The sequence below is a fragment of the Hyaena hyaena genome, unplaced genomic scaffold, assembly GCF_003009895.1.
Source record: "Hyaena hyaena isolate Hyena2069 unplaced genomic scaffold, ASM300989v1 scaffold_394, whole genome shotgun sequence".
In the NCBI taxonomy this organism is placed as follows: domain Eukaryota; kingdom Metazoa; phylum Chordata; class Mammalia; order Carnivora; family Hyaenidae; genus Hyaena; species Hyaena hyaena.
This window is the reverse complement of record NW_024081026.1, coordinates 58,232-79,543: the sequence shown is the minus strand read 5'-3', so window position 1 is coordinate 79,543 and position 21,312 is coordinate 58,232. Positions and strand designations below refer to the sequence as shown.

The 21,312-nt window shown below is 40.5% G+C and overlaps 2 protein-coding genes across 4 annotated transcripts in view; one reads left to right on the top strand and one right to left on the bottom strand.

Annotated features, from left to right (window-relative positions):
* The window catches only part of EPSTI1 (epithelial stromal interaction 1), a 96,487-nt gene that overhangs the window by 35,267 nt on the left and 39,908 nt on the right, over positions 1–21,312 (top strand). For all 3 annotated transcript variants that reach the window (XM_039251554.1, XM_039251553.1, XM_039251552.1), the window contains exon 6: positions 2,550–2,623. In XM_039251554.1, the coding sequence (XP_039107485.1) occupies positions 2,550–2,623 (74 nt within the window). The remainder of the gene's footprint in view (positions 1–2,549; positions 2,624–21,312) is intronic.
* LOC120244816 (U6 snRNA-associated Sm-like protein LSm5) lies at positions 3,495–4,009 on the bottom strand. The gene has a single exon (XM_039251555.1). The coding sequence runs from the start codon at positions 3,989–3,991 to the stop codon at positions 3,716–3,718; it is 276 nt and encodes a 91-aa protein (XP_039107486.1). The 5' UTR covers positions 3,992–4,009; the 3' UTR covers positions 3,495–3,715.

The following is a 21,312-nucleotide window of genomic DNA, read 5'->3' as shown; positions in this document are numbered from 1 at the left end:
GCCTCCAGGAGCAGCACAAAGAAGCAGTTTGTGTGCTCAGCCCCCTCCAGGACCAGCTGGCGCGAGGGGACCTGGTGTGCAGGTATTTGGCAAGTACGGTCTTTCCAACGGAGGTTTTTCTCCCCCGTGCGGAGGTTTTTCTGTTTCGGACTCTCTCCTTTTCCCCTCTCACTCCCCGTAGAGGGTAGAGGGGGATCGCCTCCCACCCTGGAGTCTCCGATCCCGGCCCGATTTTATCTTCCCCGGTTCGCACTCACGTTAGAAGGCTCTCTCAGTGGATTCTGAGTCTTTTTTCTCCCAATCTCTCAGGTTTTATAAGGTTTCCAATGGCTTCAGATCTTTTCTGTGTGATGTATGGGCGCGAGTGCAAGTATGGAGCTCCTTACTTCTTTCTCCGCCATCTTGCCCTCTCTCAGAAACCACATTCTGAATGGTACTCAGCTTGGCTCCCATGCCCAGGATGGGGTCTGCCACCTAGTAGACACTGAATGAATGTTCATGGAACTGTTGAGAGACCACCTACTTGGGTGCTTTTTCTCTGTTCATGTTATTTGCAAACCTCTATCCCCCAACATATTTTACAGACTGTCATCATTGGTTTCTTGTTTCTGTTCCCAGCTAGTCTGAAATTTTCCAGAGGAGGCACTGCTCTGCTCAAATCTGCATTCTCAGCATCTAACATAGGACCACGCATATCATAGGCGTTTGATAAATGTTTGAGCAAATGAGATTTGGTAATATTAAATGGTTTGCTTAAGGTCATTCTGGGTGTATCTAGAGCTGGTTACATAATTTTTTCTTGTAGACCCTGTGCTTCTAGACATTTTTCATTTGTGTCTATATGTATAAGTATGGTTGGATGACTCCTTAACTCTCTGTAAAATGAAAAGACATAAACAGTATGACTAAATTTCAGTATTTGGATTATTATACTAAAACAGCTCCTACATTGTTAGGTACTGCATATAATTTCTCAGATACTCTGGTATTTTGCAGTACTTCTCCCTCAACTTCTGAGGGATAAACAGACCTTTGTTGGACAGAATTTAGCTACTGAATAACTCATGAGTTATCAGTTATCAGTTATTCATGGGTTGAATTCAATGCTAATCTACTAGTGAAGAGATTAAAACTGGGTTTCCGTTTTGTGACCTTGTTAAAGGAATCCAGCCCTGGTCTCTGGATGCTTGTGTGTTTTCTTACTATTTTCGAAGTAGCATTTCTAACAGTAGTTTAATGAATACCTACTACTTGCTTGCTGTCTTTTACTGTCCCCCACTTTTTTTTCCAGAGATGTAGGGGCTCCTCACAGCTCACCATTTTGGTCTCATGAGTCAGGATTTTTTTCTAGGTTGAGATCCTGTTGATTTGGTTCACAATTCTCTATTTGTTTCCTTCCTAGAACTTGTTTAATTAATAATCCAATTGCTTTGGATTATAATTGATTCCTTTGGCAGTAAATTTCCTTTATGGGTTCTTTTTTTCTTCCTGAAACTGAAATCCTCCATTTTACCTTTCAAAATGGGACTAGTAAATGATTCTGTGTGAATGAAGACTTTCATGGAAATGAACAGTATGAACAGGTTTTCTCCTTCTTTGAAAGATGGAGCCAAACTAATGTCAGGGTTTAGAAGTGATGATTTCCATTATTCCCTTTTCACAGGTCTTCCTGCCGGGAAAATCCAATTCCTTTTATTAAAGCAAACCCAACTGCTTGCTGTCTCCCCTGGATTCATTTAAAACATCACGTCTCTCCTATGTTGCAGAACTTGTTTCAACTCCCCATTAAACTTGTTTTCTAGGAACTTGTTTTTTATGGGCAAGTTTAAAACACTCACACACACACACACACACACACATGCGCGCACACACACGACAGTTATGTCATCATAGTGAACAAAAAGCTCCAGGGTTATTTAAATTGGATTAAATTATGCCAGAGCCTTGGTGACAGTAATCTTAAATACGAAGTCCTTTGTTTCTAGATTCTCCAAACAACTGATTAAAAAAAGAACTCTTTTCCATTCCTTTTTTAATGACATTTGCTCTTCAGTCTCTCAACAGCTTTAAGTATCTGATTCTGAGTCAGGAGGGAGTTGAGTTGGCTTACTGAAAATCTTCTTCCGAATGCTTTAGTGGGATATGGGTTTATATACATAAATTTCTTATGAACTACTTAACCACTTCTTATAATTTTCATTTAACATACTTGGTGTGGAAATTTCATGTTTCCCTTAAAACATCTTGAAAACACTATTTAAAATATAAATATTGCTGTCATTTGAACTAAAGAATAAAAGGGCGAATACTGATTCTGTGATTCTACCAATCAAGTTGGGAGAGGTGAGCCACGGAAGGAACTGGGGGCTCCTGACTTTCAGTAATAGTGATCGTGGGTTGAGAGGTCACATCTTGGAAGCCCTGGTAGGTACCATATTGGATTACTGAGGCCACTTGAACCTAAGGATTTGGGACCTTGGGTAGCTTTAATGCCATGATTCTGCTTCAAGTTTCCCTAATAGATTGCATTTTGATATTCGTAATTTCAGAGCAATAACCTAGAGGCGAAAAGAAGACTTCAAGAAAACCTCAGAAGAGAAGCATTTAGAGAGCATCAGCAGTAGTAAGTTTGTATCTTCCGAACTTTGTACCTTTATAGACATTTTTTGTTCTGCTTTTGAATTTAGGGAACTTTTCAAGACCTCTGGTATTGGATTATTGGCTGTTATATTACTTACATAATTAAAATCTGTCATTATGTAAGTGAGGTTTGAGGTTGGATACCTCTGTACTCACCAGAGTGTTCTTCGTCGATTTGAAATATTACTGCTAAATTTGAGAAATCCCCTATTCTAAATAACTTGGAGGGCTGATTGTTTGGTGATCCAAGGTACTTCTGATGATGTTGACTTTCAAAATACTGATATAAAGAAGATAATATTTGAAAAGAAGTACCCAAGCAGAATCTAAACTAGCGAGGGATTTATCAAACGGACTGAAGACTAATCATCCTTGTACTTTTGTAGACTAAAATTGAGAAATAATTGAGCAATTATTGACAGAATTCCCAACTGGCTGTCCTACACTAAGGTATATCTTCTAGTGTGATTTGTGAATATCAGCAGCTAATATGCATAGGGCAATTTCTATGTGCTTTATAATATAGGTAATCTACTCTGTTATACAGGCTTTAAGAGAAGCTCCTGTCCTAACTCTCGGTAGCTAGATTACCTGCAAACTGTGTAAAAGAATAGAAAAATCCAAGAACCATATTACTTATTATTATAACTTAGGAATATATATATATTATATATAACCTGGATTAATTCCAGATGTAGTGGATTTAAAACCAAGGAGATCTGGATTCAGAGTCCTAGTTGCATTATCCACCCATGACCTTCCACAAAGTACTAAATCTCATGTTTTAAAAAAAAATAGGGATGGCAGGAGCTCCCCCAGAAGCCATTTGTTTTTTTTGTTTTTTTTTTTAACCAAAAACATTTTTATTGTCATCTTCAAAGAACAAACTGTTCTTCTTTTTCCAAGATAATAATGATTAACTTACAAAAATGGGCATTTACAATGCATCTTCAAAACATTTCCCTTCAACGGGAAACTTAGCTTTACAGAATCCAAACGTTAAAAGGTTAAAAAAAAAATTTTTCTATTTTGTTGTCATTATAAAACTAAACAGAGTTAAATCAAGGAAATCCATTCATACTTCAGGTCCTTCTCCTCCAGGAACTAGCATTGTTATATTATTTCCATTAAGCAAAATCTGATCTAATTTAGTGATCCTTCTTCCTTCTGGTGTGATTTCAAACTCAGTGACATCCTCCAATACCATATTGACAAAGTCATCAAATCCCAAAAGCGTGCCAACAATTTCTTTATCACTCTTCATCACAATGTGAATTCTTGATCCTATACATTTGTCCACAAGCTCTAAAGGAAGCAGCTGCGACGGGTTAGTGGTAGCGTTAGCCGCCATGGCTACGCCGGAAGTGGCCTGCACGCTTCCCCAGAAGCCATTTGTAAGGATGAAATGAAATAGTTTACATAAGTGACATAAAAGTGCCTAAATTCTATGGAGGGAGAAATGAAAATTCTTACAGAGGTCCTTGTTGAATGGATTGAACAACTTGTATTTTGTAGAGACTGGGTACTGATTATGATCCCATCCAGAGCTGGGAATCGGTCTCCACTTTCAGATGGATTATCCTCTGACTGCCTCCTGTTCTCTCTTCCCATGGTTGTACCTCATTTTCAGAATTTAAGATCATTCTAGTGTTGGGGTGAGCATATGTGACACCCAAAGGCATGTTGCTCTTCTACGGTGCCCTCTGTCTTTCTCATTCCACTGCAGCTATCCTGCCTCTATCCTGAGCAGCTCCTTCTCGATTTCAGTCTCAGAGAGAGGAGTGGGAAGAAGTTTCCCAGTGCTTTACTTTGCTTCTTAGGAAGTTAGGTACTTGGCTTCTGCTACCAGGCCACAAAATGGGAGATGCGATGGGTTGGGTGGAAGTGCCAAGGAGTGACATCATCTTTTTAAAGCTAAAGTCGGCATTGCCCTCATTTGAGTCCTTGATTCTGTAGCAGGTCTTTCCCTGCTGTTCTTCTAAGGCAGGCATGGGGGTGAGGGGCCGAGTGGGAGGCTTAAACACCAGGAAAAATGAACTGTCTTGGAGAGAGATGGCAGGAGGGAGGCAGTAGACTAAGGGTATCTCATTGCCTTTCCCTTCATTGGTTAGTGGATGGATGAGAGTATTTCTAGGCCAACCAGAGGAGTTGAAGGAAATAAGGGTACAGTTGTAGCCCAGAGACAAAACAGGAACAAATGTATTTGTCCCCATGTCATTCTAGTTTTAGGCTGGAGAAGGGGAGACCTGCTTACCAATGAGGGGTCTTAGGTACAGAACTAGGAAGTTGAACAAAACATTCCCTGGAGAGTTTTAAACAGGGTAAGTTGAAGAATAAGAGATTCTCAGAATCTGAAAGGACATAGGAGGTTGTGACACTCAGTCACCTTTCTTTCATAGTCATTCAGCTTTTTTCATTTTTGAAAGAGAGACGGTAGAGAGGGGGAGGGAGAGAGGGAGAGAGAAAGGGAGAGAAGAGAGAGAGAGAGAAAGAGAGAGAGAGACAGACTCCCCCTCGGTCATGTGTGCACAGGGGAGGGGCAGAGAGAGGGGTCCAAAATAGGCTCCGCTCTGAGAGCAGAGACACCCATGTGGGGCTCAAACTCATGAACCATGAGATCATGACCTGAGCCAAAGTCAGACGCTTAACTGATTGAGCCACCCAGCCGCCCTGTCTTCCAGCTTCTTGAGGTGTGTTTTACTAAACACTAGAGATCAATCACCCTTTTTCTCTGAAGAAAAACGTTTTACCCTGGCCACCTCCTCTACCATCGGTGGAGCTGAATTCAATTACACGCACATTTCACTCTTGTTCTTTCTTCTGCTTATCATGAAAGTCCCAGTTAACCAGGAAAAAGGAGTTGACTAAAAATGAGAAGTATCTCAAATTGATTTTTAAAGCGTATTGAGAAACATAAAAAAATATATGTGAGGATTTTTTTCTGAAGAGTATTTTGAACTACTTTTGAAATTAAAAGACTAATAGCTCGTGAAGTGAACGATTGTTATATAGCTAGAAATATGAAAGGGACTCCTTAGAAGACATGGATCCTCTGTATAACATGCCTTTATCATACTTTCTTATAATCGGTTTTTGGTACAAAAATTGTCTCGGAGAACTGTTAGAATTTTAATAGCACAAAGATTTCACCAGACCAACCAGACTATTCTCCATTCCCCAACGTGCCCTTCCCCCACCAGAAAATTTACATCATCCCAAGGCTGTCAAACCAAGGAACACAAAATAGAACACGACTAAGAGAAATTCTTTCAAACCAGTCAATACCTCATGTCCTTGCTAGTTTCAGCATGCGGTGATATGTGGTTCAAATAGCAGACCAGGAATGGTAGTGTTTTGTTTTTTTCTTTCTTTTTTTTTTTTTTGTAGAGTAGTGCATCCATGGACTTGAGCAGACTGTAAATCCAAGCTGCTGGAGAAAAAGCTCATGATAGCATCCTGGGGCACCACCATGAGAATCTTAATGTGCTCTTTCTTAACACCTTATTCCTGACTTCGTTCATTTGCTTCTGATTATTTTTAGTGTTGTCAATTATTTAGCTAACAGGCAGAAAACTAGGCTTTTATTGACATCCAAAGGGACTCTCCTGAGTGTAATAATGAAGGCAGTTTATTGAATGCCTGTGAGGTTGCTTTCTAATTGTACGCATTAATCTGCCCATGCGAGCTGGCTGGAAATACACAAGCAGATTGCGTGTGCAGATGGAGCACACACGATGGCTTTTATGAAAAGACCTCTGGAATGTACTTCTGCAGTACTGTCTTTTCCTTAAAAACCGAATGACTGTGACTATTTCAATTGGCAGCTGAGAGCAGACCAGATTAATGGTGCATTAAGTCTGCTACTCTGGCTGGGGACAGATTGATTTCACAGTTTAGAAGAAGTTCTAGGATTCTTGAGCACGAAGAGCAAAGGGTAAAAATAGGCATCTAACCTTGGTGTAGTTTTCACCGTTATTTTCACTCTCTGTAATTCCTTATGCAAGTTCCTATGTGGTACTTTTCAGGGAGGCCTTTTCTACTAATCAGTATTACTGGTGGATGTGAGGATTTGAAGTGATCGCTAATAAACTTTTGGTTGTGCTTTTTAAAAAATATTAAAGGGAGGATGTTGAGATGTAGGTGATTTAAAACATGGAGTAAATACATCTCAGCATTGAAAAGCTTGAACGGTAGTTTATTTTGAGGGTTCTGGTCATCTTTCTAACCATGTTTTTTTGGATAGAAATAGAGACAAGTTTGAATTTTGAGCCTATTTAACCAGTGGTGGGGGTGCACATGGGGTGAGAGCAGTCAGATACATTTTGTGTGTGGGTGTTACGAAAAACAAAAGTTCTCTTAAGGGTATGCTAGAGAACTAACAGTTGGGTATCTTCCACACATTTAAAATGTTAATTCATTTCTAATAACCATTTAATGTAATAGATTATACATTTGTACAGTTTTTTAAAAAATATAAAACACGTGGCTCTTTGAAATAAGCAAGATAATAAAAAAAGGTGCTATGTTACTGAGAACCTCTGAGCATCAGGAGTATTAGGTATATTATATGCATTTTTCTTCTGACTTTCAGGTCAGCCTTATTAAGGGTATATCTTCCTCATTTTGCAGATGAAGGGTTGAGTCACTTAAATTGCCTGAAGTCACTGAGACCGTAAGCGATGCAGCCAAAGCTTGGACTTGAGATTTGTAGGGGCTCGAGAAAATAGGTCATTGAGGGGCATGGTGTAGTTGGAAGGCCAGGGGTATCTGGCTAGGGTGGGGGTGAGAAGCACTGGAGTTGGGGGGAGTAAAGTTCAGTTCAGAGAGCAAGATTTGGGCAGCATTGACTTCTCTTTCCTTCTACCAAGATCTACATTTTTCCTAGAGTAGGTGAAAGAAAAACTGAGGAAATCTGTTTACCTTCCCCGATTTTCATCATCTATGAATGCTGTCCTTTTCCCGATCCAACACTGGGTTAGTACACAGTTAAACTTACGGGGTATGTGGGTTTTGTGAACTTTTCAGGCAGTACTCTACACCTACATACTGTTTGCAATATTTATAGGGGAGAGGGGACTTAGTTCTTAAGAAACTAGTTGAAAAAGCTCTTGGAACCAGGCTCATTCCAAAACAGGATCTTCCTATTCCTAAACTGCCAAATACCACCTTGAGCGCAGGCTGTCGATTGAAATGTAGGAAAGTTTACTTCATTTCCACAGTCAGAGCCATGCATCTCTTTTATTTCCATTTGAATAATAGTGTGATTAGTTCCTAGGAGGCACATCTTCATCTATTTTAGTTTCCTAGAATGGAGGATCCAGGCAGGTCTGCTGAATATGCACACTTAGGCCCCAAGTTTGCCTTCTAATATGCTCCCAAAACTTCTAATGCCCTTCACGGGAGCTTGCAAAAGACACTTAAGGGCTAAATCGATCCCTTATCCATATGGTAGGCTTAAATCCAACTTCACATTTTATAATACAAGTAAGGTGAATTGAAAGTCATCCTATTCATAACTTTCTATCTTATGCTAATGAAGTGAACTTATAGATACAAAATCCCCTATCTATTTTGTTCAGAATAAGACTGAATATTTTATAGGAAATCTGATCTGAGAGAATCCTTGCCTACTGAATGTTAAATCATGCTGATGGTTAAGACTGTATCAAAATTTCTACCACTCTCCACTCTTCCTGTGGCTGTCCTAGCGCATGTGAACTTTTTCATTCCCGCTGCCACCACCTTCCTATAGGTATCTCACGTGCCACTTGCATCGTGGCTTCCATCTCCTTGTCATCCCCTGGGCTACTGGAATGGCTTCATGATTGTCTTCACCAACTGTCTTTCTTTCAGTTGTCTTACATGTTTTGTTGGATTTCATTTTCTAAAGCACAGCTTTAATCATGTCACTACACTATTCTAAAAGCCTCAATTATTTCCCACCGCTTAGAAAATGAATTCCAAACTTCTTAGCTGCATTGTGGGGGAACCGTGGGCCACCTTGGTAAGAAGATGTCCGAACATGCTAGGATTTGGGCCTGTGTTAGGTGACTGGAGGAGGCTTAGAGGAAGCAGGGCTTCCTTCTGGGCTGAATGTTATCAGGAGGCAGGGGGGATTGTGATTAGGTATCTTCATTTCATCTAAAACAAGAGAAGACCCGAGTGATTAATCACAATTGTAATGTAATTGATAAAGAAGAACAGTAACACAAATTAGGTAGAAATTTGGGGGTGTTTGGCCACTTTGGTGGTTTAGATATGGTTCATATAGCTTTCTTTGCTCAGACATGTTAGTGAGCAGTTTTATTTCTGTCAGGATCTGTCACAGCCCCAAGTGACCTCTTTTGATGTTGATACCATGTGAACTGCGTCCAACAGGAGAGCGCCAAAGCCTAGGTCTGATCACCAGGCCAGCTCCTGGGTGCCAGGGACAGCTTCTCACTTTCTCACTATGTAATTAGTAATTGGTGAAAGGTGAAAGTTAACTAGTGTCTTATTTATAAACTGGTCACACTTAATTATCTCATCACTGGGACCTGGTATTATCAGTGTTTTCCTCTTGTGAGAGCAAATCTGGGGTTAGACTACTTGGGCTCAACCTGTAACCTCTCTGCACACTAGTTGAAGAGTGTTATCTAACTCCTTGGGCCTCTGTTTCCTCAGATAGGGCATGGGGTGGGACGGATTTTAGTTGCTAACTCAAAAGAAGATTAGCCAATATAACCCATGTAATTCATCCAGTATAGTGTGTGGAGGGAGAAGCTAAACAGAGTCTGGAGTCAGTGCAAGTGAGGGCAGCACAGAGAGAAGTCAGACAGGGACCGCTGATTCTGGCCTTTGTTCCCAAGAATAGAGCCCAAGAGCTTCTTTCTGACACATGAGATTCACTAAGGCCGTGGGGGCCAGGAAGTGCTTCTGGTAAATGTATACCTGGGGGAATATGTGTGCACCCTCCCCCCCCCATCCTGGAGTAAAACTACCTGGAGGGCCAACTTTATCGCTTCTGTGTGAGTTCTAAGATCCTTACTGAAAAATAATTAACACAAAATGAACTCCAGTCAAAGAATGAATCTAAGAAAAACAAAGAGAGAAGGTATCAGAACAGTTGTGAACAAAGAATATAGTGACATTTATAGTCAAGTGTATCGTAGATTTTTCTCCTTTTAAAAATTAAGAATAAACATGATCAAATTAATATAGATGATTTTAGTGCTAGAAGATGCACAAGGAAGAGAAGAAGATAGGAAATAATATGAATATTTTTTTCTTTGTGAGTAAAGGCTTATGAATTCTGCATATTGATAGAAGACTAATATGTTTTATGTATTTAATGATATATACAGATAGGATAGATAACATAAAAACATTAGGAGAAAAAAACCACAACTGTGAAATACGCTGAAATACAATGAATACAATGAAAATTTGATCATTGTAACATAAGGCAGAAAAGAGGGAGGCAGAACTATAAACAGCTCAGCAGTCACAGGAAAGGCTTACAGGCCAAATCTCCTTATTAAAAGAAATACTCTTGGATGGCATAAAAAGGTGAAATTCTAGCTATGTGCTACTACAAGACATACCATAAAACAAAAGAGATGAAAATAAAGGAATGGAAAGTGTAACCATAAATGCTAACGAAAGAAGGCAGACTCATTACTATCACTATTAATAGGAGACAAAATTGAATTCAAGGTAGAAAAGCATTCAACAGGATAAAGGGTATTAAAATACATAATCTAAAAGATAATGTGAATTACAAATCTTTATAAATTTGAAACCTATAAAATAAACTGCTAAAGTCTATAATATAGATAATGGATTTGTCAGATTTTCCCCTTTTTTTAAGTTTGTTTTTGAGAGAACAAGCATAAGCGAGTGAGGGGCAGAGAGGAGACTGAGAATCTCAAGCAGGGTCTGCAGTGAACCCACAGAGCCTGATGTGGGGCCTGAAATCAGAACTGTGAGATTAAGATCTGAGCTGGAATCAAGAGTAGGATGCTTAACCGACTGAGCCACTCAGGCACCCCCAGAAAAAAAGTTTTTAATGAGGTAGAAAACAAATTTATCATCTGTAAATTAACCCCAAAGCTAGTTGTTTTCTTTTTTTTTCTTTTTTTTTTCAATGTTTTTTTAAAAAAATTTATTTCTAGGAGAGAGAGAGAGAGACAGCGTGAGCAGGGGAGGGTCAGAGAGAGAGGGAGTCACAGACTGAAAGAGGCTCCAGGCTCTGAGCTGGCTGTCAGCACAGAGCCCGACGCGGGGCTCGAATCCACGAACCGCGAGATCATGACCTGAGCGAAAGTCGGACGCTTAACCGACTAAGCCACCCAGGCGCCCCTGTTTTCTTTTTCTTTTTTTTTGAAAATTCCGATAAAATTTCAGACCAATTTTTAACTTGAACTTGTCTAATTTAAAAAGAAAAAAGAACAACTCCAAAGACAAGAAAGGAAGTATAACCAGAATTCTGGAAGAGCAAAATACTATGTCCCACTTCTTTTTTTTTTTCTTTTTTTTAAAATTTATTTCTAGGAGAGAGAGAGAGAGAGACAGCGTGAGCAGGGGAGGGTCAGAGAGAGAGGGAGACACAGAATCTGAAACAGGCTCCAGGCTCTGAGCTGGCAGTCAGCACAGAGCCCGACGCGGGGCTCGAACCCACAAACCGCGAGATCATGACGTGAGCAGAAGTCGGAGGCTTAACCGACTAAGCCACCCAGGCGCCCCAACTATGTCCTACTTCTAATTGTTAAATTTTTTCACCCAGATTTCCTCATTTATTTCCTGGGAAAATATATATGACTAGACTTGAAGCCTGAATAGAATAATAACTAGAAATGGAAGAGAAAATATAGTTTGACTTTTACCTAAAAAAGCCCAACTGAGTTTTTTGTTTTGTTTTTGTTTTTTCAGTGAGTTCTACTACACCTTCAAGGAAGGTGTTAGATTTCATTTGAAATCCTAAGAAATAAGCCAGCTTTTCCAGTGAAATCTGAAAGAGGATGATGAGAGTGCTTGTTATTACTGCCCTGTAATTAGAGACTGTTTCTATTTTTAACAAAGAAATAATCTAAATATTGGAAAGAAAGAGATAGGTGTCTCTGATTATCTGTCTAAACCATCCTAAAGAGATCAACTAAACAATTACTAGAACTAATGCAAACAGTTCAACTAACATGAATGAATCTAAAGCCAATTTGCAAATATTTTGTCTGTCTTCTATACCATCAAAAGCTCATTACTAAGTATAATTAAAGAAAAAGCCCATTGAAAATAATCATCCACACAGTAAAACAGGTGAGTCGAATAGATAGTTCCTACATAAATAAAATACCTAAAAGAAGATGAAAATAAATGTAGACTATTTACTCTAAAAGGAAAAAAATAAAATCACTATTATAAAGATAATATGTCTCCTGAACAGGACCTTTTGTGGAATTTGATAAACCAAGTTTAAAGAGGAAATGCTAAAAAAGCAGATACACTTGAAAAAGAGAAACTGAATGGACTTGGGAGAGGCTTGTACCAGGTATCATATATATTAATATAAAAGTATGGTGGTAAGAAAGTGTTATTGGCATTATAATAAATCTGTTCAGTGAAAAGAATCTAGAAGTAGGCCCATGAATATATGGGCATTTAGTACTGAGGACTTCAGCTATTGATAAAGGTATTTTTTGTAATCAGTGTCAAAATGACAATCTGACAAATTGTATTGAGCCAACACAATTAGAATATGATAAAGAATGTTTTTATGGAAAGAGCCTAAGTGTCCATCAACAGATGAATGGATCAAGAAGATGTGGTTTATCTATACCATGGAATACTACATGGCAATGAGAAACAATGAAATCTGGCCTGTGTAGCAACAAGGATGGACCTTGAGGGTGTTATGCTGAGCGAAATAAGTCAGGCAGAGAAGGACAAATATCATATGTTTGCACGTATAGGAGGATTAGGAGGAACTTGACGGAGGAACAAGGGGGAGAAGAAGGGGGGAAATGGTGGGGGAAAGGGAGAGAGGCAAACGATGAGAGACTCTTGAATGCTGACAAAAACTGGGGACTGCTGGATGTGGGGGGGAGGGGGGATGGGCATGGAGGAGGGCACTTGTGGGGATGAGCACTGTGTGTTATGTGGAAACTAATTTGACAATAAACTATTTGTAAAAAAAAAAATAAAAAGAAAAAAAAGAAAAAAAAAGAATGTTTTTAGAAAGGAGAGTCTAGCCTCAAAATGATAAGTCACCCACATAACTCAGCAGCTTATTTTATAAGGAAAAATAAAGATCTGACTGCAGAAAAAATTGGTGGTAGGTGACACAGTGAACCGTGTTACCAGTGAGTCTAGGAGAAAATACTTGCCTCAAGAGTAATGGACAAAAGCTTAATTTCACAAAGAACTCTTATAAATTAATAAGAAAAAGACAACTCTAGAAAAATTGACAAACGGCTTGAACTAGCAGTTAAAAGAGAAGAGATATAAAATCAATAAAAATATTTGGCCTCACTAATGGTCAGAGAAACACAAAAAATTTTGACACTGGCCAAAATGTAAATGTATTGATAATATCTAGGGTTAAGCACTGTGCTTTCGTGTATTCACCTGTGAGCACTGGTATAGGTCAGGCACTATACTAGGTTTCTAGGTTCTAGGTATGTATGATGAATAAAGCAAATCTAACCCGATGACCAAATGTGGAAATTCAAATAATAAACCAGAAGACCAAGAAATATATAGGATAACAGATTCTCATAACAGTTCTCATAATTCCTGTGAGACAAAATAGTGGAAGATAGTGATCTCTACTGGTGATCAAGAATATGGAGACTGGGAGGGGAGGATCTCCTTAGCTTGTGACCCGAATCTCTGAGAAAATGACAGTTGAATGGAAGGCTGAGGAAGGAATGAATCATGCTGAAACTCCTATGCTGTGGGAACAGCACCCAGTATATTCCATAACCTGAAAGGAAGCTGATATATTTGAAGTGGGGAGAGAGAGATCATGAAGTTGACAAGATTGGTGGGGGCCAGAGAGATCATGCAGGTCATGGCACGTGGTCTGGGTTTTATTTACGCTACAGGGGCAAACCTTCAGAAGCTTTTTAATTCTTCTTAAAGAAGTGATTACTGTTTGCTGTGTCAACAACAGATTCGAGGAGGCAAGAATGGAAATGGAGAAGCTAGCGACAACATTACGGCACTAGTCCAGGCAGGAGTTGGTGTTGGCTCAGATCAGAGTGCTGTCAGTGTTCGTGAATTTCATGTGAAGCCTACCCATACCCCCGCCGCCATCCTCCTATATGCCTACAATCCCCAAACACCTGATAGGTTATTTTTCCTTAAGTTTGATTCACTTGCTCTGGTGCACATGCAGAGAAAGCAGATGGTTAACTTTATCTTAGAGAGTTAAAGGCATTTGTAAAGGAAAGATTGTAAAAATGGACTGTGGGCTCTAAGCTGCACAATAAATAGAGATGGGTGGGAACTGATGGTGAGTAAAAGGGGGGAATGATGGCTTGGAAATCTCAAAGAGGGTAGAACATTGTTGTAGTGAGGATGTTTGTGCAAAGAACATGGACTGATAGAAAGTTCTGTCCAAGAGTGGGGCTTGTCCTTTCCTCCGTGGGAGGGAAGATACTTTGTTCATGACGGTAGAGTCTAGGGTAGGACTCTGGGAGTGTGGCTGAGGCAGATTGAAGAGCTGTTGGAGATGAGGAAATAAAAAACGGAGCCTGGGGGCTGGAAGGCAAGGAGGAGATCCGGGACTTCGTGTCGCCGAAAGTGGTTGAGATAGAGAGGAAGCCTGGTCATGATGAATGATCGATGCTTCAGAGCAGAAGGTTTGGAGTGTGGCAGTAGCAGAGGGCAAGAACATAGGGTATACTGATGTCAGGAGCATTACTGGAACAGAGGGGTTTTTTTGTTTTTTTGTTTTTTGCCAGCCATGGAGAGAGAAGTAATTGTTGGAAGTGGCATGGGGAGCAAAGAAGATGCCTGTGTCACCACCTCCCCCCACTCCCCAGGCACTGAGGAAAATTTAATATGAGAAATAAAATACCTCCATTCAGGGAACCTGGAGGAAAACCCTGTCTTCAGGAATAGTCTTGGTTTCAGGTAAGGAAGAGAGCTGAGGGAGTTTCTTTTTTCTTTTGAAATAATTTTCAGCTTAGAGAAAGGTTACAAAAATAGTACAGGGTTTTGCAGTATGAGCTTCCGGCTTCCCCTAATGTTAATACCTTATATAACCATAGTACAATGATCAAACTAGGAAATTAACGTTGATATAGCACAATAAACTACAGGCTTTATTAGAAGTTCGGCAATTTCTCCTTCCTGTTCTTTTTCTATTTTAGGATCTGATTCGGGATCACATAATATAATTAGTGGTCATGACAATTTCGTTTCCTCTAGTCTGTGACAGTGCCTCACTTTTGCCTTCTGTTTCACGACCTTGACACCTTCAGTCAGTACTGGTTAGTTACTTTGTAGAATGTATCTCAAATTTGTGTTTATCTGATATTTCTTATAAGATTGAGGCTTTAATTTTCAGAATACTAATTTTCAGAATACTAAGAGGTGATGCTGTGTCCTCAGAGCATCCAATCAAGAGGGTATATGATGTTGATGTCCTCATTACTGGTGCTATTAACTTTTATTACTTGGTTAAGTTGGTCTCCACAGTAAAGTTACTGGTTTGTTTTTTTTTTTCATTTTGTAATTGATATTTTGTAATTGGGGGAGATACTTTAAGACTATTCTAATATCCTGTTGTCCTCAAACGTTTCCCCACTGATTTTAGCTCTGAGTGCTTATACGTATATGAGTGTTTTTTTGTTCACACCCACTTGTATGAAACTGACTCGAGCAAAACCTTATCTGTTTAGTTTATCCGATAACCCATACTGCTAAGCACAAAGCAGAGACTGAGGAAGTATCTGTTGCTGGCACACATGCGTATGTGAATGTAAGACTGATTACTTGCTCCCCTAAACCTCATGGTGGCCAAGTTCAGGTTTGTGAAGCTATTGTGAAAGACAGGGAGAATGTATTGTTAGATAGTACTCCTATAGAAGGGTTCCTTAGACACACTGAGGTTGTGTTTCCAAATGTGTGTTATAGCATGATTTAATCAAGTCAGAATCCTGTGGACCTAAGAGAATTATGCATATTAAATATCCATCTGTACTTCTATAGTGGATCTCAAGATCCCACCAGGGGTGCTTTTGAGAAACACAGGTTCCCAGATCCTACACCAGCAGCTGAGTTGGAAAGTCTAAGTCTTGAGTCTAGGGGTTAACAAGAAGCACTGTAGATGATTCTCATGGTGCCAGCCGCACATGGGTCTTCCTGTTGGCATTTTGGAAATTACTGTAAGGAATCCAGAACGGCATCTACAAAGCTTTTCCCCAATAAGCACCACAACAGAGTGTATGCTTTTTCTGTCTTTGAGAAACATTTCAAAATCTCAGAAAATATGTATCAACCACTAAGGTCACACCTAAGACTTTGCTCACATTTGCTTCATTTTTAAGAAAAATGTTAACTGGCATAGTGATGGCTAAAAAGTGTTACTCTTTCACTCTCATCCCTTTCCTCCATCTTTTTTCTAGCAGTCACAGCTGTTCTGGTGTGTAGCATTTGTCAGTGCCCTTCAGCTGAAGACCACCACGGCCATGCTTGTAGTTGAACATTCTGGGCTTATTACAAAAAAGAAAAGATGGGGCTGCTGGATGGCTCAGTAGGTTAAATGTCTGACTTCAGCTCAGGTCATGATCTCACAGCTTGTGGGTTCGAGCCCCACATTGGGCTCTGTGCTGACAGCTCAGAGCCTGGAATCTGCTTCGGATTCTGTGTCTTCCTCTCCATCTCTACCCCTCCCCTACCTGTGTCCTCTCTCTTTCAAAAATAAACAAACTTAAAAAAAGAAGTAAAAACACACACTGTAAGAAATGGAGGGATATCTCAGTAAGGGTGTTAGAAATAACTGATGGTGGGTTTCAGCTGGGTAATTTGCGGAAGGGTCTAAAGAAGCAGGAGATTGCTCTGGACTGAGAGTTGTCAGCATGTGGGGACAGTTTTGTGATTGAATGTCCCAGTAAATGTTACGTTGAGGGAGGACAGCCTAGATAGGTATGAAGCTGTTAATTGGTAAGGAAGTCTTCATTCATTTAGCGAGATGGGGGATATTTGGTAATTTGTGAGGTCTGCTTGGGTAAAGTGGGTATTCTGTGGGACCATTTATGTTTATCAGTAGAACAACATGGCTTAGCTATGAACGTCAGGTTAGTTTGTAACAACATTGAGATTTAGATGTGTCAGAACAGTTCCTAGTTGTCTTGGGCTGCTTTTCTTTTTCTCATCATGTACATTGTTCCAATTTTATTATATATATGTGAATCAACACAAGGTACAGACTGTTGTTTTATGTCCTGCAGATATTTTGATCACTGTATCATACCTTTACAACTCCTCCCCCCCACCACTGGATACTGTTTTGTTTTTTTTTCTTAAATAGCTTATTGTCATTTGGTTTCCATATAACACCTAGTGCTCATCCCAACAAGCACCCTCCTCCGTGCCCATCACCCTTCTTCCACTCTCCCCCACCCCATCAACCCTCAGTTTGTTCTCAGCATTCAAGAGTCTCTCATGGTTTGCCTCCCTCCCTCTCCTCAACTATTTTTCCCCTTCTTCTCCCCCATGGTCCTCCGTTAAGTTCCTCCTAATCCACCTATACGTGCAAACATATGGTATCTGTCCTTCTCTGCTTGACTTATTTCACTCAGCATAACACCCTCAAGTTCCATGCATGTTGCTACAAATGGCCAGATTTCATTCTTTCTTATTGCCATGTATTCCATTGTGGATACTGTATTTTTAGATTTAACCATATCGATTCTTGATATAGGTCTAGTTCATTTTCTTCCTCCTTTCCATTCTCATCTTCCGCTTACCCCCACTCACATCTTCTTTCTCTCTGGGACTCTTTTTTTTTTTTTGTTAAAGTTTTATTTATTTTTGCAAGTGAGAGAGAGACCGAGCATGAGCAGGGATTGGGCAGAGAGAGCAGGAGACCCAGAATCCTAAGCAGGTTCCAAGCTCCAAGCTGTCAGCACAGAGCCTAATGGAGGACTGTGAGATCAGGACCTGAGCCTAAGTCAGATGCTTAACCGACTGAGCCACCCAGGCACTGCCCCCCCCCCTCTCTTTTTTTTTTTTAAATTCTATCCCTGGGACTCTTACAGCAGTACTGAATTAAATGATCCTGTTCAGGTGTCTTTAAATACCTATGCAAGAGTTTCTCTAAAGTTGGGACCTAGGCATTATGCAACATATTCAACGCTACTAAGCAATGTCAAATTACTCCCTGAAGTAGTAATACCAATTTTCCCTTCCATTAGCAATTTATAAGAGGACCAGTTTTGCAAAACACCCTCCCCAGGATATGGAAGGTTCATGCTTTTTAATTCTCTGAGCCTAGGTAGCTCCTAGGCCTGACAGGAAGACAGCTCCAGAGTGAAGCTTCTTTCCCATCTTCCCCTCCCCCAACTAAAGTTCTGATATCCCTAAGCTGCTTAGGTGAATCCTTGAGAATCCTTTTTTTCCTCTTCTTCCTCAACTCTTCTTGGCAGCCTCTTACACTTTTGGAATTGATCGCTTAATTGAGAAATAATTCTCTTGTACATATTTCTTTTATGTTGTGTTGTTAGGGTAATCTAGGGGTTGTGAGAGACTTTAGAATATATTATAGATAGAGTTCTATGGGTTTTTTTTTTTCTTGTTCATTTAAGGCATGGGTGAACAAGTTTGGGTGGAGGCCTCCTCCACCCAGATATTCAGGCACCAAGCCATCTAGGCTCTCCTACCTTCAATATACAACTTTTGGGTTTGTGCTGGGAGTTGTCTTTACTCCCAGCCAGAAAGAGAAGAACATATGGAGGTGCATGTGTGAGAAGTTAGTAATTAGTCCCGGAAAGGGTGTGTATCACTTCCTATCACAGACTATTGGTCAAGACTCAATCCCATGGCCAACCTTAACTGCCAGGCAGGCCAGGAAATGTAGTCAAGTTGTATAAGAGAACACATGAATTTGATGGACATTTAGCAATCCCTGCTGCATCTGAATTATATCAAAGTGAGACTAGGATAAGCTATAGGAATCACCCTAACAACAAGCAGGAAGGACCCTCGAACATCTTAAGTTGGATGTGAGTGAACTAAATAAATCTTCTAAACCAAGCCTGAATTAATCAGTAGACCTTCATCCACTCTGTGGAAAATGAAGGAGTCCTAGATTTATGCTTATGTCAGAATGATTAACAAAAGAAGATCATCCCCTCAGTAGGTGTTAGAGTCCCAGGGATGACAAAATAAGAAACCCCCAAGGGAAAGGGGACTCAGTGCTACAGTCCAGGGTTCTCAGTCTTGTTGGACTTCCCACCGGGAGATTCTCCTACTTTTTTTTTTTAATGTTTATTTATTTTTTGTAGGGAGGGAGGGGTAGAGAGAGAGGGAGACACAGAATCTGAAGCCGGCTCCAGGCTCTGAGCTGTCAGCCCAGAGCCCGATGTGGGATTTGAACTCCCAAATCATGAAATCATGACCTGAGCTGAAGTCAGATGCTTAACCTACTGAGCCACCCAGACACTCTGAGATTCTCCTACTTTTGCCTTCAAGAAGGCTCTTCTGTATTTTTTTTTTAAATTAAATATGACCATAATTGCCTACAAATATCCCAGTTCGGTGTAGTCAATATATGGAAATTAGATTCCATACCTAGGCACTAGGCTAACAGTTGAGAAATAACCGATCAGTTAGTTTAGGAACTTGGAATGTGGCTTGTTGGTATAGTTCATCTTTGGGAATAATCCACACTCTCCATAGACCCAGACCCGTACTTGTATTCCTGTGGCCCTGTCATTATGATTTAATCCTATGGCATAAGCGGGACAGTGATAATTGGCAGAAGGGCCCTGGCTGGTGGTTGGCTATGCAGCGGCTTTGTGCTTGGAGCCAGCAGGTGAGAAGCCCCCGGTTAGAACACAGTGTGGGGCTGCCAGTCAACTTGCCCTGAGGTTCTTTCCTTGTTTGCCACAGTGTTTCTTTTTCACTGCTTTCCTAGGTCTGAACTCAGCTTAGGATATTCAGAAAAATCATCCAAGCTTCTGGCATCTCTCTTCTTTTAGCACTTTTGACTGATGACTTCATAAAGCCCCAGACAGTGGGGCAGCTTCCAGACTCTGCGACTTCATTAGTCTCCTTGTCTATTCTGGGCAAGATAAGCAATCCTAGACAAATGGAGAGGCTGTTTGTCTCCAGTGCCGGAGCCTTATGTTTCTCAGGGTGATGTATGTCGCTTAACTTTTTGCTCTTCATTTCCCAGCTCAAGCTTCTGACCTTGTTCAAATGCCATGTTTGATCTAAGTAATTATTTGAAGTCGTTGGCATCCCTATTTAATTTTGAATTCCTTGTTTTGGTTTTCCCTCCACTGGATACCATTTATTTTTACCAGACCATTTGTGTTTCTTTCTTTTTTTTTTTTTTTAATGTTTTATTTATTTCTAGGAGAGAGAGAGAGAGAGAGACAGTGTGAGCCGGGGAGGCTCAGAGAGAGAGGGAGTCACAGACTCTGAAACAGGCTCCAGGCTCTGAGCTGGCAGTCAGCACAGAGCCCCACGCAGGGTTCGAACCCACGAACCGCGAGATCATGACCTAAGCGAAAGTCGGACGCTTAACCGACTAAGCCACCCAAGCGCCCCCATTTGTGTTTCTTTGGATACCTGTATCATAAGTGCTTGATGAGTTGGATCTTTGCAGTAGGTCTAAAATATCAGGGGGAAGAAGGGGGATGGTTGAGGGAAGGAGGCAGGCAGGGAGAGGGCTGCAAGGGGCTGGTGCAATATAAATTAGGCCTCTGTGAATGAAGTATTTGGTTGTGGATCGGAAATTAGGGGGTAGAAATCCCGCAAATTACATGGAGAAAGGACAAAGGAATAGAGATCGGTGGTGGGCTGAATGGAGAACTTGCTGAAACAAGGTCTAGGAAACAATTGTAGTGTTCTCTGCTTGACATAGGTGAGAGGAGAAATTGGGGGTGATGGTTTGGGTTTTTCAGGGAAAAACAAAAGAAGTTTTTAAAACCGAAGCTATTTCTAGGCCAGTCTTTCTGAGCTCACGAGAGATGTTGGAAACATAGGCCAGAACCAGTAGCACTTTCTTACCTTCCATAGAAGGTGAAAATCAAAGCGAAGGTGTGTATGTGTGTGTTTGTGTGGAGAGCAAGGGACCATTACTGCTCTCAGAATCCCAGAGGGCGTCCATGATCCATATGTGGTTAAGAGGTACTGGATTGGAGGGTCTGTATCCCAGGAGCAGTCAAAGCCATGAGGGCAATGAGAGGAGAAGGTGGCCGAAGGGCCATGGGAAACCAGTGTGGAATGCGGTCTCAATTTCCATAGCTCTAGCGTGAGTTCCGAACGTCAAGCTTTAAATGCTGAGCTGGGAAGTCAGGACCCCACACTGTGGAATCTGAGAGAGCGTTTGTCTCCAAGTCAAAGCACACAAAGGAGAAAAAGCTGAAATCCTCGTTTCACATTCCACAAACCTAACTTTATACTTTTCAGATGAATGTTCTTCGAGAATGGGGGCTTGTGGTAGCATTTTATTTTGGT